The sequence below is a fragment of the Leucoraja erinacea genome, chromosome 2 (genome assembly GCF_028641065.1).
Source record: "Leucoraja erinacea ecotype New England chromosome 2, Leri_hhj_1, whole genome shotgun sequence".
Taxonomy (NCBI): domain Eukaryota; kingdom Metazoa; phylum Chordata; class Chondrichthyes; order Rajiformes; family Rajidae; genus Leucoraja; species Leucoraja erinaceus.
This window is the reverse complement of record NC_073378.1, coordinates 120,923,707-120,942,831: the sequence shown is the minus strand read 5'-3', so window position 1 is coordinate 120,942,831 and position 19,125 is coordinate 120,923,707. Positions and strand designations below refer to the sequence as shown.

The 19,125-nt window shown below is 45.5% G+C and overlaps 1 protein-coding gene across 1 annotated transcript in view; it reads left to right on the top strand.

The window, feature by feature from the left end:
• Positions 1-19,125, top strand: part of adarb2 (adenosine deaminase RNA specific B2 (inactive)) — a 321,765-nt gene that overhangs the window by 23,280 nt on the left and 279,360 nt on the right. The window contains exon 3 of the mRNA XM_055649994.1: positions 3,233-4,224. Coding sequence (XP_055505969.1) covers positions 3,233-4,224 — 992 coding nt within the window. The remainder of the gene's footprint in view (positions 1-3,232; positions 4,225-19,125) is intronic.

The following is a 19,125-nucleotide window of genomic DNA, read 5'->3' as shown; positions in this document are numbered from 1 at the left end:
CTCAGTCTGAGGAAGGTTCTTGACACGAAGCATCATGTAACGATCCTGTTTCCATGTTTTATTACCCCTGGTCATCGGCTCAAACATTGTGTGCTCCTACCCCATCAACTGCAATGTTGAACTGAATTTGACTGAATAGATACATGTAGAAAGGAACTGCAAATGCTGCGTATACCGAAGGTAGACACAAAGTGCTGGAGTAACTCAGCGGGCCAGGCAGCTTCTCTGAAGAAAAAGGATAAATTAATAGATGCTCCTTTTGCAAGTCGGTGCCAATTTTGTGTAGGATTACCAATTCACTACCAAAGCACATAAAATTAAACTTTGTATATCATGGACATCCATAGAACCGAAGATGGCTCACAGGGCGCTCTTCCATCCAACACAGGGAGAATATCGAGTCTGAAAAAGGGTCCCAACCCAAAACGTCACCTGTCCATTCTCACCCCAGATGCTGCCTGACCCACTGAGTTTCTCCAGCACTTTGCGTTTGGCTCAAGATTCCGGCTTCTGTAGTTTCTCGTATTTCAAGATTTATATCCTGTCTGACTTAGATGGAAAGTCACAGACCCAAAACATTAACTGTTTCGGTCTCCACACATGCTGCCTCATCAGCTGGGGTTCTCCAGCATTTTCCGTTTTTACATGAGCTTTCTGCAGTACATTGCATTTGAAGACTTTCATCCTAACTGCTGTGACAGCAGTCCAGTCTTTGATCCAATTTACTGCACATCCAATGTTGTAACAGTCCCAGTTTATAGTAATGCAGGCATCTAACCCACCACAACAAACAATCTTCATGATGTCATTATTTTCTCCAAAAAACGCAAAGATTCAGAACATTGGCAGCACTGTGGTGCAGCTGACAATAGGATTGTTGCCTCACAGCACCAGAGTCCCGGGTTCGATCCTGACCATGGATGCTGTCTATGTGGAGTTCTCACATTCTCTCTGTGACCAAGTGGGTTTCCTCCGGATGCTCTGGTTTCCCTCCACATCCCAAAGATGTGCAAGTTTGTAGGTTAGTTGGCCTCAGTAAATTACCCCTATTGTGTGCGGAGTGAGTGCAAAATTGGGAAAACCTAAAACTAGTGTGAGCTGTTGGTCTGCGGTCATTTGGCTGAAGGGTCTGTTTTCATGCTGTATCTCTAAAGTAAACTGAACAGGGATAGGATTGGACCAGGCACAGAGTAAGCACATTACAAATTACTGAGAAAAGTTACTCTCTTGTCCAGTGAATCACTCTTCAGAAGCTAATTCTTTGTTGATAAGGATAGGGCTAATTGTAAAAATTAAAGATATTCTGTTGGTGTAGAACAGCCTGGAAGCCACAGATATAGGGAATCCCCCCCCCCACCCCCCCAAATTGGTGAAGTAGCCTGTTGGACTGTCCGAGGGAGTAAAGAGATTGTGCAAGGAATTATTCTTGCCCCTTATTCCATGGGGATGTTTAGCCCATGTGTGATCATAGTTTAGTTTATAGATACAGCATGGAAGCTGGCCCTTCAGCTCAGGAGGCTTCGACAGCCATCGATCACCCTTCACACTGGTTCTATGGTACTTTCGCAGCCACTCTCCACACGAGTACAATACAGAGGCCAATTAACCTGCAAAACGCGCCTGTCTTCGGCTTGTGGGAGGAGACCGGAGCACCCGGAGGAAACCCACATGATCACAGGGAGAATGTGAAAACTCCTCACAGACAGCACCTGAGGTCAGGATCAAAGCTCACTGGCATTGTGAGGCAGCAGCTCTATGGGCTGTGCCACCATGACATTCATAAATCATCCACTTAACCCTGAATTTTCAGGAGAATGTGGCTTAATGTCCAGCTGTTCTATGAAGTTGGAACAAAATTGTTGCAAGCCTTAACCTACCTCCATCACTGACTTCAAAATGTCAATTTTACTGATTGTAGTCCTGTGAAAAACGATATATAGGTGTAAGTCTTCTTGCATGTTATTTGCCTTATTCAAAGCACATCAGCTTCAGTTTAGTTTATTGTTACATGTACCAAGGTACAGTGAAAAGATTTTGTTGCGTGCGAACCAGCCTGCGGAAACACAATACATGATTACAATTGAGCCTTTTGCAGTGTACAGATACATGATCAGGTAATAACAAGGTAAAGCCAGTAAAGTCCAATCAAAAATAGTCCACGGGTCCCCAATAACGTAGATAGTAGTTCCGAACATATGTGAAATATGTGAAAAAGTGTTTTCTCGTCCCCGTTCTAAATGGCTTACCCCTAATTCTTAAACTGTAGCCCCTGGTTCTGGATTCCCCCAACATCGGGAACATGTTTGCTGCCTCTAGCGTGTCCAAACCCTTAATAGTCTTATATGTTTCAATAAGATCCCCTCTTATCCTTCTAAACTTCAGAGTATACAATTAACCTTGTAAACCTATGTTGCCCTCAATAGCAAGAATGTCCTTCCTCAAATTAGGGGACCAAAACTGCACACAAGGTGTGGTCTCCCTTGGGCCCTACTCCTCAACTCCTCTTGTTGTGAAGGCCAACATGCCATTTGCTTTCTTCACTGCCTGCTGTACCTGCATGCTTACTTTCATTGACTGATGAACAAAGACCCCCAGATCCCGTTGTACTTTCCTTTTTCCCAATGTGACACCATTTAGATAATAATCTGCCTTCATGGTTTTGCTACCAAAGTGTATAACCTCTCATTTATCCACATTAAACTACATCTGCCCACTCACCCAACCTGTCCAAGTCACCCTGCATTCTCATAGCATCCTCCTCACAGTTCACACTGCGACCCAGCTTTGTGTCATCTGCAAATTTCCTAATGTTACTTTAACTCCCTTCATCTAAATAATTGATGCATATTGTAAATAGCTGCGGTTCCAGCATCGAGCCTTGCGGTACCCCACTAGTCACTGCCTGCCATTCTGAAAGGGACCCGTTAATCCCTACTCTTTGTTTCCTGTCTGCCAACCAATTTTCTACCCATGTCAGCAATCTACCCCCAATACCATGTGCCCTAATTTTGCCCACTAATCTCCTTTGTGGGACCTTATCAAATGATTACAATCAAGCCATCCACAGTTTGATTACATCTGCACTTTTATTACAATACATGATTACAATCAAGGCATCCACAGGATAAAGGCGATAACTTCTAGGTTTACACTGTTTAGTAATAAGGTGGCTGAAATATGGGTGTTGGTCACACACTAACTGTACCATCTTCTTGTGGTTTCTTTGTAACAGGTACCAGTAGCGTGGAGGTGAAGGAGAATCGCAACGTGGGTAACTTGTCGTTGGAAGATCACACCCGAGCCTCAAGTGACCGGCAAGTCTTTCGCTGCTCAGATGTGTCCAGAAGCGGAGTGTCTGGATTGAAAAGGAAAAGGCCGCTGGAGGAAGGGAACACTGAGCACATGCACCCGAAGGTGCAGCTGAAATGCAAGAAGTTGTCATGGTCGGTGATGCCAAAGAACGCCCTAGTGCAGCTGAATGAGCTGAAGCCGGGATTACAGTACAAGGTGGTGTCGCAGACCGGGCCTGTACATGCGCCCATTTTCGCCATCGCGGTCGAAGTCAACGGCTTCCTCTTCGAGGGCACGGGGCCGACCAAGAAGAAAGCAAAGATGAGGGCGGCCGAGATGGCCCTGCAGTCCTTCGTACAGTTCCCCAACGCCTCCCAGGCCCACTTCGCCATGGGCAACTGCGTCAACCCCAGTGCAGACTTCACGTCCGACCAGGCTGACTTCCCCAACACACTGTTCAAAGAGTTTGAGCCGTCGGGGCAGGGCGACGACCTACCTTGTTGCAGGCCGGCCGACGACGATGAGGAGGAGCTGCTGTGTGGCGGCTGGCGGCGCGGACGCTTACTCCGCCGCACGCTGGGTTTAATGGCGCCGGCCAAGCAGAACCGCCGCAAGGCGCCGCCCGCCACCGCCGCAGGAGCAGCAGCAGCAGCAGCAGCAGGCGGCGGGAAGAACCCCGTGGAGAGGCTCAACGAGCTGCGGCCAGGCCTGAGGTACGTCTGCCTCTCAGAGACGGTGGAGAAGCGCGTCAAGAGCTTTGTGATGGCGGCGAGGATTGATGGGAGAACGTTTGAAGGCATGGGACGCAGCAAGAAGCTGGCAAAAGCCCAGACTGCACAAGCCGCTCTTCAAGCTCTCTTTAACATCCAGCCAGTGCCCAGTGGAAAACCTTGTCAAATGCCTGGCAGGAATAAATGTCCTCATTTACCACAGGTGAGAATTTGCCTGGCAGACGTTGGGAAATTGCACACCAAGTTCAGTTGGCTGATCTCAGGTAACCTTCATCCACACAGGCTGGTGGGCGGGGGGAGAAGTGATGCAAACTAATTGGGAGGTGTTGGGCCCTGAGCGCATTTTAACCTACATTGCTTTTGCAGCAACCTCACAAACAAATGCAACTTTCAGCCTCTGCTGAAAAGTTAGTGCTTTAAAAAAAACAAACTGATTTCTCAAGTGCAGTTAACAATAACACATTGGTGCAATGATACGGACATATGTATCAGAAGGGTCAGTCTTTGAGGGTAAACATTGCTAATCATGTGTGTGTGTGAAGCATAGCCGTTGTAATTAGCACAAGCAAATATCAGGCCATTAAAACTAATGTGGCATCACGGAAGTGACCCTATTTATCAAACAAAATGGAACTTTAAAATGAATCTGTTTGCATTGTAACCTGTGTGAGAACAGGCAATCACAGTGCAGCTCTCCCCCTCTCGACACAGGTGCAGCTCTCCCCCTCTCGAAAGGGGCAGGTGATGCCTAGACTCGTCGAGATTCAAGAGTTTTATTGTCATACTAGACCAAGTGCATACCGGTTGGGTCTGCTCCCCCAACACCTTATTCCACCACTCACCCGTTCCCCCAATGCAAGAGGGTGGGAGTGAGGGTAGATAGGGAGGGGGTAGAGAGGGGGAGGGAGGATAGAGAGGGAGGGGGCAAGAGAGGGAGTGTAGACGTGGTAACTACCCTCCCTACCGCCTCCTCTCCCTCAATCCCCCCACTCTCCCTCCTCACCTCCCCGGTGGCCCCATCGTCGCGAGGTCACACCGCCGCGGTCTCGATGCCTCCTTGATGGAGCCCGGGTCGGAAAAAGCAGAGCGTTAATTTAAATGTGGCCTTCCCCCTGACGTCACTGGAAGCTGCTGGCCGCCCACTCTCCCTTAGTGGCCGCCCACCCCCTCTTTGTGACGTCACTCCAAGCGGGTGGACAGACTTTTGCCATTTAAAAACTTGGTTTTAGCTATTTTTTAAATGTTATAACTTATGAAATGTGGTGAAGCAGTTTATTTTGTCGACAAGGATAATGTGATTAATAATCTGTGAAAATGTAAACGTTAGCGTGTAGCATTTTGAGGAAGATACAATGAATACAGACGGACGGACAGACAGGCACACACACACACAAGATCAGACTTTTATAGGTATAGAGATGTCCCAGTCAGAATGCAATTCTTATTTGCAGCAGCACAACAGAATATGTAAACATAGTATTCTGTAAACAATATAATAAAAGAAAAGAGGTTCAATATATACAAATATATATATATTTAAACCAATGACCCCAAGTCAATGTAGTTCAGAGCTTATTTGGAGGTTATAGTGTTTAATAGCCTGATGGCTGCTGGGAAGAACCATGGACGTGACAGTTTTCAGGTTCCTATATCTTCTTCCCGATGGCAGGAGTGAAATGTGTGTGTGGGTCTCTGATGTTGCTGGCTGCCTTTTTGAGGCAGTGACTGCTGTGAATCCCTTCGATGGTGGGTGGGGTGGTCGGGACCCATGATGTACTGGGCAGTGTTCACTTTTTGCAGTCATCTTCGTTCAGAATTGCCAACTCGCCAGGCCATGATGCAACCAGTCCTGGGGCTCTGGCGTTGGAGTCACTGTAGATGTTCAATCCTGGATCCTCTCTGGATACCGAATCTCTGCAGACTTGAGGGGAATTTTAGACAATGATGGGCTCACCCCCTCCATGTTTCTATGTGCTGAACCGGGATGAGATCTTCAGCAACAGACTGGTTCCACCAAGATGCAGCACAGAACGCCACAGGAGATCCTTATCCCCTGTGGCTATAAAAACTGTATGACTCCTCCCCCTTCTGTCATGGTAGACTGACTCCCTTCCACACCGATAGCCCCCAATCTTTGCACATCGCCAATCCTGGTAGGTTTCCACTGATAACTTTAGAGGGCGGGTGGACATGTATCCTACGACAGAGCCCTCCTGGGTAAATAAAGCTCTGATGTCTGCATAGAGTTTGCACATTCTCCCTCTGACCTCATGTGTTTCCCCTGGAGCGCCAGTTTCCTCCTAATCCCCAAAAAGTGTATCTTGTCAGCAAAGTGCCCTGGGGGTGTAAGTGAGTGGTAGAGTTTGAGGGGGAGAAGGGGGTACAATGGAATTAATCAGAACGTGGCAAAAATACAATATAAGAGTAACATAGGTTTTCCTCCAAAGATGTGCAGGTAGATGAAGTGGCTATTGTAAAGGGTGCAGAAGGATCAGGAGAGTTTGAAGAGCACAGTTTAAAGTTTTACTATCCCATGGGATAGACTAAGGAGTTAGTGGTGGACTTTAGGAAATATGCAGTGTTCCAAAGAGTACCTTGGAAATTACCTAGACAGTAAACTGGACTGGTCCAGGAGCTCTGAGGCACTGCATAAGAAGGGACAAAGCCGGCTGTACTTTCTGAGGCGGCTCTGCTCCTTCAACTTCTGCAGTAAGATTTATAGATGATCTATGTGGATTTGGTGGTCACAAAGCATGCTGGATCTTCTTTGCTGCCGGTGTGCTGGGGGAGAGAAGGAATGGGTGAAGACATGAAGTCAATAACAAACTCACCATTTAATTGTCATTTGGGACATCCTGGGGGTCCAAATGTTGGAGTCACTGCAGCCATAGTCCTAGAGGGGAGGATAGACCCCAGACTGACAGCATTTTTAGACATACAGCTCCATCACATAGCTCCATGGAAGGCCTGGTCAATCTCCTGACTGAGTAACTTCCCAACCCCCTGGTGTCACCAAGATGCAGCACAAAGAACGCCACAGGCTGGCGATGGCCTTATCCCCTGTGGCTATAAAAACGGGTGGTAGGACGCACTCCGGGTCTGTCATGGGGTAGAGACTGACTGCGCTCGCAGACCCCCCCCAATCTTTCGCACATCGCCAATCCTCCAAGCCGCCACTCATAAGTGATGTAGGCCATATCTCATGTAGCTCCTTCGACCCCGCAACTCGGTTGGGAGAAGTTTCCCTCCAGGAGCCCTGAAAAAAAAGTCTATATCGGATCGTACTATCAACGGGAAGAGTCAAAATGGCTTTAATGCCAGATGTAGGAAAGAACTGCAGATGCTGGTTTAAGTCGAAGATAGACACAAAATGCCGGAGTAACTCAACGGGACAGGCAGCATCTCTAGAGAGAAGGAATGGGTGACGTTTCAGGTCGAGACACTTCTTCAGACTTTATTGTCATTACTGTCATATGTCCAAAACAAAATTCTTACTTGTAGCAGCAAAACAGAATAGGTAAACATAGTAAACGATATAAATAATCGTGAACACGATAATAAATGAAAAAAAGTTAGATGTGTGTATATTTATATATGTGTGTGTGTGGATATAAAATAGACACAAAATGCTGGAGTAACTCAGCGGGACAGGCAGCATCTCTGGAGAGAAGGAATGGGTGAAGACAATGATAGGGCAAAAAGACAGAACTAATACCCCCGTCAATGTCGTTCAGAGGTTATTTGGAGGTTGTCGTGTTTAATAGGCTAATGGCTGTAGGGAAGAAGGGTCTCGACCCGAAACGACACCCATTCCTTCTATCCAGAGATGCTGCCTGTCCAGCTGAGTTACCCCAGCATTTTGTGTCAACCTTCGATTTAAACCAGTTCTTCCCTACACAAGCTGTTCCTGAATGTGGACGTTACAGTTTTCAAGCTCCTATATCTTCTACCCGACGGCAGGGATGAAATGAGTATGTGGCCAGGGTGTTGTGGGTCTCTGTTGATGCTGGCTCAGTTACATATTATGACTCGTGTTCATAGTCAAGGTAAAAAATTGACTGCCGTGTTAAGGAATAGATGTTATTTGAAGAATAGCAGCCCAGGCCAATATAATTTTCCCTGCAGGGCCCCGGCCCAAAACATTGCCTCTCCATGTTCTCCTTAGATGCTGCTGAACCCACTGAGCTACTCCAGCATCCTGAGTCTTCTTTTGTAAACTGCCAACTGCAATTCATTGTTTCTACTAATTTTCAGCAAAGCAGATTAAACCCTCCAGAAAATCATGCTTCCACGTGGCTGATTGTGCCTCATGTTTACCTCGTTCTAAAATAGTTTGGGCATTAAGTGTGCAGGTATCAGACAGCATTTGCCTATATTCCTTTGCTATTGATATAGTCTGGCCATTTCTGGATCTAGTAACTGCATCAGTCTAACTAGAATCACAACACCACCAAGAATTGTTTTCAGTGGTAATAAAAAATGTAATGTAAAGCCTGTGAAACTATCCAGTCTGCTTAACCCTTTGACCACATGTATAAACAGGACTTAAATCAACATTTGTTCCTATAAATTTATGATAAAATGACTTGGGTAAAGACCTCATACACTTTGTGAGCAATAATGTGTAATAACTACTTTATGTTTCTGAGCCCTTAGCAAAGAGTTTGGAGAGAGATCACATACTGTTTTTACCTCATGTAGTTACTAAGTTACATAATGATTTTAAACAGTTTTATTCCTGCTATTAGAGTGTTATCGCATGGCTTCTGCTCAGAACCAGTTGTCATTCTGCCTCTCTGTCCTAAAAGTGCAGAATTGTCAATTTTGGCAAGGTTACATTTTCAGCACACAGCCTTCCATAGAAAGTTTTTTATTATATTAAGACCGAGACACAAGAGACTGCAGATGGTGCAATAAAAACTCTTTGAGGAACTCAGCAGGTCAGGCAGCATCTGTGGAGGAAAAGGAATGGTCAACATTTTAGATCAAGACCTCTGTCTATTTCCTCCACAGATGATGCCTAACCCGCTGAGTCCCTCCAACAGTTCATTTCTTATTTTATATATACATAGGCAATTGAACGGTTCTCTCAGCAGATAGAGTGTGGTCCTGACCTCCCACTTACCTCATAGGAGGCCTTTGAACTTTCTTTAATCGGGCTTTATCGGACTTCATTGTTACATCTTTGCATTAAACATTGTACCCTTCTTCCTTTACCTTTATCTGTGCACTGTTGACAGCTTGATTGTAATCATGCACCGTCTTCTTTAACTGGATAGCATGCAAGCCTAAGCTTTTCACTGTACATTATTGGAATCTGACGGGTAACATTTTTATGCAAAGGGTGGTAGGTGTATAGAATGAGATGCCAGAGCTGGTTGGGTGAGGGTCTATCGCAACATTTGAGTACATGGATAGGACAGGTCTAGAGGGTTATAAGGGGTCTTAAGAGGTCTTAAGGGGTTGGACAGGCTAGATGCAGGAAGATTGCTCCTGATGTTGGGGAAGTCCAGGACAAGGGGTCACAGCTTAAGGATAAGGGGGAAATCCTTTAAAACCGAGAAGAGAAGAACTTTTTTCACACAGAGAGGTGAATCTCTGGAACTCTCTGCCGCAGAGGGTAGTCGAGGCCAGTTCATTGGCTATATTTAAGAGGGAGTTAGATGTGGCCCTTGTGGCTAAGGGGATCAGAGGGTATGGAGAGGGCAGGTACGGGATACTGAGTTGGATGATCAGCCATGATCATATTGAATGGCGGTGCAGGCTCGAAGGGCCGAATGGCCTACTCCTGCACCTAATTTCTATGTTTCTATGTTTCTATGTTTCTATAGGCCAAACACAGGCAAGTGGGACTAGTGTGGATGGGACATGGTCGGTGTGGGCATGTTGGGCCGAAGAGCCTGTTTCCACACTGTATGACGCTATGAGTTTATGACTATACCTCGGTATATGTGACAATAATAAACCAAAATAAACTATATTATATCATTAAAGTGCCAGCTTTAATGAAAGCCTCTTATCTTGCATAGAATGACGCAAATACATTGTGGTGTGAAACTTGCCCGAGAGTTACACTGTTTCAGCTTCTCAAGGATAACGTAGATAAGGTAGGGGGTGTGTAACCCAGATGGCAAATTGTCTATTGCTGGTTTGCACTTCACCCTGGAGCTAATTTCACCTCCAAATTATTTTGTGACTTTTCAGCAGTTAAATGTATTGCTGCATATGGTACGGGAACATTTCTCTCTTTAATTTCCCTCTGCATATATCAGCTGAGATTGCTAGCCAGCTGTGCACTGACTGCACTGCTCTCACAATGCTGACCTCCTGGATTTCCACAGCACTCTCATCAGGCACATTGATGTGCACGACTGCCTTCAGGGAACTGCCTTCAAATAAATCCTGATTTTTCTCTCCCCTTTTTACTTCACTGTCCCCTCCTACTTTCCTTACGATACAGATTCCCATTTGATTTCACCATTGCGCTCTGCTCCTTTGCTCTGGAAAGTGAGATCACAGTGCAGGAGGCCTTTCAGCCCGTCAAGTTCATGCTTGTCCCTACTGGAACAATTCCAACAGTGGCATTCGCCCACTCGTTGCCTTACATTTTACTTTAGAGAAACAGCATGTCGGGTCCATGCCACCCTATAAACCAGTTTAGTTGAGTTTCGAGATACAGCACGAAAGCAGGCTCTTTGACCCAGTCCGCGCCGACCAGCAATCGCCATGTACATTAGTTTAGTTTAGAGATACAGTGTGGAAGTAGGCCCTTCGGCCCACTAAGCCCACGGTGATCTCAGATTCACTTATTTTACAAACAAAGCAGTGCATTTGAGAGCAGGCAAACTGAAGTTTCTCTACTTAAATCCAGCTGGCATGGTTTGATTTTTGAATCATCACTCTGGGCTCCATTCACAATGTACAAGATTGCGTTTTAGAGTGTTTCATCAAGACGTTTCACCTGATTCTTTTTGAATGGAGATATTCATATGTAAACCCCTTTGACACCCCATTGAGAATTTGGAGAGTGAATTTGCCTTTTCAGTTAGAAAGGAAAAAATGGACGTCTTTCATTTAAATGAGCAAAACGCAAAGAGCTGGAGGAACTCACGACACAAGGAACTGCAGGCACTGGAATCTTGGGTAGAACACAGCGCTGGAGGATCTCCAGCAGCATCTCCAGAGATGCCGCCTATCTGCTGAATTGTTTCCTAAACTGGTGGAACTCAGAGGATTAGGCAGCACCTGTTAAGGGAACGGACCGAAGAAGGGTCCCCATAAACATCGCCTGATCATTCTCTCCACAAATGCTGCCTGACCTGCTGAGTTCCTCCAGCACTTTGTGTTTTGGATCAAGATTCCAACATCTGCAGTTCCTGGTGTCTCTCTTTCATTTATATATAATCTTCCACTTCTATAGCATCTTTCATTTATATGACATTGAGTATAGAAGTTGGGATGTAATGTTAAAATTGTACAAGGCATTGGTGAGGCCAATTCTGGAGTATGGTGTACAATTTTTGTCGCCTAATTATAGGAAGGATGTCAACAAAATAGAGAGAGTACAGAGGAGATTTACTAGAATGTTGCCTGGGTTTCAGCAACTAAGTTACAGAGAAAGGTTGAACAAGTTAGGTCTTTATTCTTTGGAGCGCAGAAGGTTAAGGGGGGACTTGATTTTAAATGATGAGAGGGATAGACAGAGTTGACGTGGAAAAGCTTTTCCCACTGCGAGTAGGGAAGATTCAAACAAGGGGACATGACTTGAGAATTAAGGGACTGAAGTTTAGGGGTAACATGAGGGGGAACTTCTTTACTCAGAGAGTGGTAGCTGTGTGGAATGAGCTTCCAGTGAAGGTGGTGGAGGCAGGTTCGTTTTTATCATTTAAAAATAAATTGGATAGTTATGTGGACGGGAAGGGAATGGAAGGTTATGGTCTGAGCGCAGGTATATGGGACTAGGGGAGATTATGTGTTCGGCACGGACTAGAAGTGTCGAGATGGCCTGTTTCCATGCTGTAATTGTTATATGGTTATATGGTTATATCAGGATTGATTTTTTGCTGAATGGTAATTAAACATTCATTCTTGATCCCAAAGTACTTTGCAGGTAACGAAGACCAATGGATCTTGTAATGTGGAGCATATGCCTGCCAATTCGGGAATGATAAACTCATACGTGCAACAATATTTTGTCTATTTTTTGATGTTGAGCGATAAATCTTGGATCGGCCATAGGGTAAATACTCCTGCAATGTAGTCATGGGATAATTTACATCCACCCAAGAAAACCAGCAGAGCTCCAGTTTAAGGTTCCATCTCAGACCCCGGTATTCCTATGGAGCAAACAGATGTGTGCAACTGAGATCATAGGTTTTAACATGAAAGAAAGTTAAGATTAAGAATGCAACATATATACAAAGCATAACGCTGACAGTTTAAACTCTACGGTAAAACTCTGTCAAGAATGAATGTTTAATTACCATTCAGCAAAAAATCAATCCAGTTGTTGGAAAATAACAGAGAGGATTTTATAGCACAGTCATAAAACGTAAAGGCTGTTGTTGACTAATACATCTCAGCGTGTTGTGAATTGGGACTGCCATGCACTCAATTATCAGTCACTGCTGCGGCTCCAGCTTGCAAGACTGGCTGCCTGCTGCTGTCAGTGTTTGTCTGCAATCAGTTACAGATTAGGAGGTCCTACAGAGCATTGGCTCTCGGGTCACCTGACATATTTGTTTGTGGCTTGGTGCTGCCATACCTCGTGTTGACTTGGCAGAATGGCTTGACAGAGTAAAGGAGTAATGCCCCTGTCCCACTTAGGAAACCTGAACGGAAACCTCTGGAGACTGTGCGCCCCACCCAAGGTTTCCGTGCGGTTCCCAGAGGTTTTTGTCAGTCTCCCTACCTGCTTCCACTACCTGCAACTTCCGGCAACCACCTGCAACCTCCGGGAACCGGACGGAAACCTTGGGTGAGGCGCAAAGTCTCCAGAGGTTTCCGTTCAGGTTTCCGTTCAGTGGGACAGGGGCATTACAGTGCCAGAGACCAGGTTTCCACCCTGTCTGTACGGAGTTTGTAAGTTCTCCCCGTGACCGCGAGGGTTTTCCCCGGGTGCTCCGGTTTCCTTCTACACTCCAAAGACGTGCAGGTTTGTAGGCTAGTTGGCTGCAGCAAAATTTGTAAATTATCCCTTGCTTGTAGGATAGTGTTGATCTAATTGGTTCAGTCCTTCAATTTTGAAACATCCTTTGTTTTTAACCTGCCCTGCATTAATCTTGCCCCTCCTATCTCTGCAGTCCCTCCAGCTCTACGATCCTCCCATCACATTTGCATTTGTCTGGTTCTGGCTCTTGAATTATTTCCAAATCAAATCACTTTGCCTTTGGTGGCCATGGCTTAAGTTGCCAAAGCTCTAAGCTCAACAATTGACCACTTAATCTTTTCGATGCACTCCTTAAATTCTCCCTCGTCACAACCAAGCTTTTGGTAATCTGTCCAAATATTCCTAGTTTAACTCAGTGTAAAGTTTAAGAAGGAACTGCAGATGTTGGAAAATCGAAGGTAGACAAAAGTGCTGGAGAAACTCAGCGGATGCGGCAGCATCTATGGAGCAAAGGAAATAGGCGACGTTTCGTCTGAAGAAGGGTTTTGGCCCAAAACGTTGGAGTCTGAAGAAGGGTTTTGGCCCGAAACGTTGCCTATTTCCTTCGCTCCATAGATGCTGAGTTTCTCCAGCACTTTTGTCTACCTTAGTGTAAAGTTTGTTTGGTAATATTTCGGTGAAGGGTCTGGAGATGGCTTGCAGCAGGCAAGATAACACACAAATGAAGGTTGCGGTTGTTCTCTGTCCTTTTAAAAAAAACATAAATTTCCTTTCTATTGAATGTCGAACATTGAATGACTCAAAAAATGTCTTCACAAAGTGCAAACCCATAGAGGCATACACCACAGATACAGACCCCGCAGCTCACTTTGGCTATGTCCGTTTTCTTTTTACTGTTTATGTCTTGGTGTAGAGACATTTAAAGCACGTTTACCGTGCTTTAAAAAACAAATGTATAGTGAGGCATTTGAGAACACCATTCAAAAGCACCATATTTTGGATTGCATTGAAAGTAATCAACAAAATGTTCTAAAATGACTTTCCGTCATTGCACACAGCTCCCAGGGAGTTTCTACTTTGGCGTGTGTAGATTTTAATTTAGTGTTTACAATAATCTTTTCTACTAACATGTCACCAGCTGCGTGGGGTATGAGAGGATGCAGACAATTTGATCTTGCTTCCAATAATTTGGGACGGCACAATGGCGCAGAGGTAGAATTGTTACCTTACAGTGCCAGAGACCTGAGTTTGATCCTGAATACGGGTGCTATCTGTATGGAGCATGTACGTTCTCCCCGTGACCACGTGGGTTTTCTCCGGGTGCTCTGCTTTCCTCCCACACTCTACAGAGGTAAGGTTTGTAGGTAAATTGGCATTGGTAAAATTGTAAATTGGCCCTAGCGTGTGTAGGATAGTGTTAGTGTACGGGGTGATTGTTGGACTCAGTGGGCGAAGGGTCTGTTTCCACGCTGCATCTCTAAACTAAAGTAATTCTGCTGATGTTTTTGCTACAAAATGCAGTCTCCACAGATCCACCCACACTCCCTGATCTGAATGACAGGCAGTATCATTGCCTAGGATATAACGGGGGATGATTGTTTGCCAACCACTCCGATATATACCAGTATTAAAGATTAAGATCCCTAGTTTTGTAAAGCAGGCAGTGATAAAACTGTGATACAATAGTAGAATCATAAAATCAGAGAATTGTATAACCACAAAAACAAACTCCTTTCAGCCCATGTGTGTAGGAAGGAACTGCTGTAGTCCTGCTCAGTTTCATTATTTGTAGCGCTCGTTATCACCTTTTCCACAGCCAACAATGGACCATTGTGGGCGGCTCCACCTTTCCTCGGCTTTGATTTGTCCTTTTCATACCTTTCATTAATTTGTTCTATGTATCTTTACACATTTCTAGTTTCCCTCTCCCCTGACTCTCAGTCTGAAGAAGGGTCTCGACCCAACACACCAGCTATTCCTTTTCTCCAGAGATGCTGCCTGACCCACTGAGTTACTCCAGCATTTTGTGTCCACTCAGCCCATCTTGTCCATGCGAACCATAATGTCTTTCTACAGAAATCGCATTTGCCCATACTTCACTCTGCCTTTGCTAACCAAGTATCTGTCCAAATGTCTCTTCAAATCATATCTGCCTCCACCACATCCTCAGGCAGTTTGTTTCGTAATACCACCACCCTCTGTATGAAAAACTTACCCCTCAAACAAAACAGAACATACTGAAAATACTCAGCAGATCAGGTCACATTTGTGGGAAAGGAGACAGAGTCAATGTTTCAGGTCATAGACCTTCAGCAGATGAAGTCCTAACTCTATTTCACTTTGCATAGATGTGGCATAACCAGCTAGGTATTTCCAGCATTTAGACAGAAAGAACTGCGGATGCTGGCTAATACACAAAGTGCTAGAGGAACTCAGCAGGTCAGGCAGCATCTCTGGTCTCTGAAGAAGGGTCTCGTCCCGAAACGTCACCTATCCATGTACACGAGAGATGCTGCCTGACTCGCTGAGTTACTCCAGCACTGAGTTACCTTTTGTGTATTTCCAGCAATTTCTGCTTTTGTTTTAGATATCTAGCATCTGCAGTTTTATTTTATTTTAACTAAAACTGCCATGAAGGGGCAGGGGTAGAACAATGGCGGACCCGGCGTGTGGGAACCGCTGTGGGATGGGGGGTGGGAGACAAAGGAGGAGCCGGCGTACTGTGTAACATTGTCAGCACTGTAGGTGGCTGCTATTTGTATATCCTGGTTGTGCAAGCAAAGAATCTCACTGTGCCTTGTCACACGTGTCAATAAGTATTCCATTCCATTCTGACTCTCAGATCTCATTTAAATTTCTCCCCTCCCAACCTGTGCCCCAGAGTTCTGCATTCCTCTGAAAAGAAGTCTCTGACGTCAGTATTCATGTACGTGAATTCAGAACAATATAGCACAGATACAGCAAGCAGTCAGCAAGGCAAGTGGTAAATGGAAGGCTCCCAGGATGCACTGCGTGGCAGCAGAAGCCTCCCGGGAAACGCCACAGAACTGGACGAAGGAAGATCCGCCGAGCCCCCTGCAGCCACGTGTGGCGGCAGACATGGCTCACCACCGTGAGGAAAGATCCAGTGGCCTGCGGCCTGCAGGGGAGAAGCTCAGAACCCACCGAACCCGGCCCCGAAGACAGGAGAGTCGAGGAGGAAGGTGTCGCTGGTGATGACGGACGAGAGGGGTGGACCAGTAGGAATGAGAGACCAGGATATTGCCTGAGACTGCAGGGTCGGCTTCAGGAGGCCCCCATCCCCTGGGACACGACAACGATCGGACGAGGAGAGGGACATCGGTTCACGGGCTGAGCCGGTCGAGGGCAACGGAGAAGGCCCTGCAGCAGCCTGGGCTTACCCGAATCGGGAGCCGCTCCAGTTCTTCAAGCGCACGGACTGGACTTTGGACATTTTGTAAATGACGTCAAAATATGGTGACTCGTGTTTGTGTGATCGATGCAAAATGAATTTCACTGCAGTCCACGCGTGGCAATAAAGCACGATTGAACCACTGGAAGGTTCGGTTTCATGGGAAGGGCCTCAGGTGCAAAAGTAAAGAGGTCTTGCTGAGTTTGTACAGAACTCTGGGCATCATCATGGTGCAGCTGGTGGTGCTTTCACCCAGAGTAGGACAATCAAGAACCAGATGACGTAGGTTTAAGGTGAGAAGGGAAAGATGTAATGGGAACCTGAGGGGCAACATTTTCACATCAAAGGTGGTAGGTATATGGAACAAGCTGCCGGAAGAGGTAGTTGAGGCGGGTACTATCACAATGTTTATAAACATTTGGACAGGTACATGGATCAGATTTTGAAGGATACAGGCCAAACACAGGCAGGGGGGACTAGTGTAAATGTGACGTGCTGGTTGGTTCTGGGCAAGTTGTGGTGGAGGACCTGCTTTTACGCTGTGTGACGATATGACTCTGACCATCCAGCACCTGATTCATTTCTCCCCATATTCCTTACAAATACTCCCATATTCCACCACTGTAAGTAGTTTGCCGTGAACAATAAGCCCACGCATCTTTGAGATTTCCAAGGGCACAAAGGTATCGAGAGGAAATCCAGGCGGTCACAGCCAGAACGTGCAAACTCTGCACACACAGGAAGTCAGGGTTTAACTGTGGAAGAGCGGTGAAGCAGCATCTCAACCAATGTGCCTCTCCATTGCCATGGTTAGCCATTATAGTTAAAGGTGTAGCAGGCTCAAGGGGAAATATAGTGCCTTCCTGCTCCTATTTGTCATTTGAAAAACAAGACAAAGGCAGATGTTCACCTTCACTTTAATTTATTTAATCGTGTAGTCACCGTTAAGCAAACTATGTGGAATTTACAGCATTTAAGCTGTTTTGAAACTCCGGCTAGTCTTTACTTGGACAAGGTTTGGAGATCACAAATAAATTCTCACAATGGTCCCTCTAGTGGTCTTCCTTTGAAGCAGTACCCGAAAATAATTTTAAAAATTGCAAATGTGCAAAGTTTTTCACCATTTCAGGATGCTCCAGTTTATGGAACTTTGGCAACATAGGAAATACATAACCATATAACCATATAACAATTACAGCACGGAAACAGGCCATCTCGGCCGTACAAGTCCGTGCTGAACAACTTTTTTTCCCTTAGTCCCACCTGCCTGCACTCATACCATAACCCTCCATTCCCTTCTCATCCATATGCCTATCCAATTTATTTTTAAATGATACCAACAAACCTGCCTCCACCACTTCCACTGGAAGCTCATTCCACACCGCTATCACTCTCTGAGTAAAGAAGTTCCCCCTCATGTTACCCCTAAACTTCTGTACCTTAATTCTGAAGTCATGTCCTATTGTTTGAATCTTCCCTATTCTCAATGGGGAAAAAAAAAAATCTTTAATAGTGGCGCAAAGCAGATAGTAATCTCCCCACTCAAGTTATTTTGCCTCTCTGCTAAATGTACATTGGTGAGGCTGAGTGGAGTAGGAGAGAGGGGGATGTCAGGAATGGAAGGGGAAAGGACATGGTTGGCTATTATTTCATTTGGACGTGAGGATTGCTATGGAGTTGCTGGGAAAGCCAATATTTCTTGCTTATCCCCACCTGCCCTTAAGAGGTTGCTCCTTTTCTTGATTACTCATTTCCACCATCTTTCCCACAGTGCGAACAAATGCTTTTTGCATTTATTCACTTGTACTGCACTGTTTTACATAATTATCTTTTCTTGTCTCTTGTCATCTGCAACTAAAACCTGCTTAACTAAAACTCACATTTAAGAAAGGATCATTGATCTGAAATGTTACCTCTGTTTCACTTTCCACACATGCCTCACAGTGCCAGAGACCCAGGGTCAATCCTAACCTCGGGTGCTGGTGCTCTCTGTGTGGAGTTTGCACGTTCTCCCTGTGACAGTGCAGGTTTCCTTCAGGTGCTCCAGTTTCCTCCCACATCCCAAAAACGTGCGGGTTCGAATTGCCTCAAATGTGCAGGGAGTGAATGCAAAATGTGGGATAAGAGAAACAGTGTGAATGGGCGATCGATGACCAGCATGGGCCGAAGGACATGTTTCCATGGTGTATCTTTCCATTAATCATAAAAAATCATGCTGCCTGACCTGCTGAGTATATCCAACATTTTCTGATTCACTTCGGTTTTCCAGCAACTGCAATATTTTACTTTTAATTCAAAGACCCAGAGCCATTGGTATTTTCTCTTCCATTGAAGCAATAAAGAAGATTGGTATGAGGTGACTCAGTGGTACAGCATTTGGTTACACACTGCTCCAATGTCTCAGGTTCGATCCTATCCTCCGGTGCTGTGTGCATGAAATTAACGTTATCCTGGTGACTGTGATTTCCGTCGATTCTCCTGTTTCCTCCCAAATTAATTAGCTAGGGTAGAATTACCAGTGGGAGTCGAAAAAGAGGGAGTTAAAAGGCATGAGAGAGAGAAAAAGTGTCAAGGCCACGGGG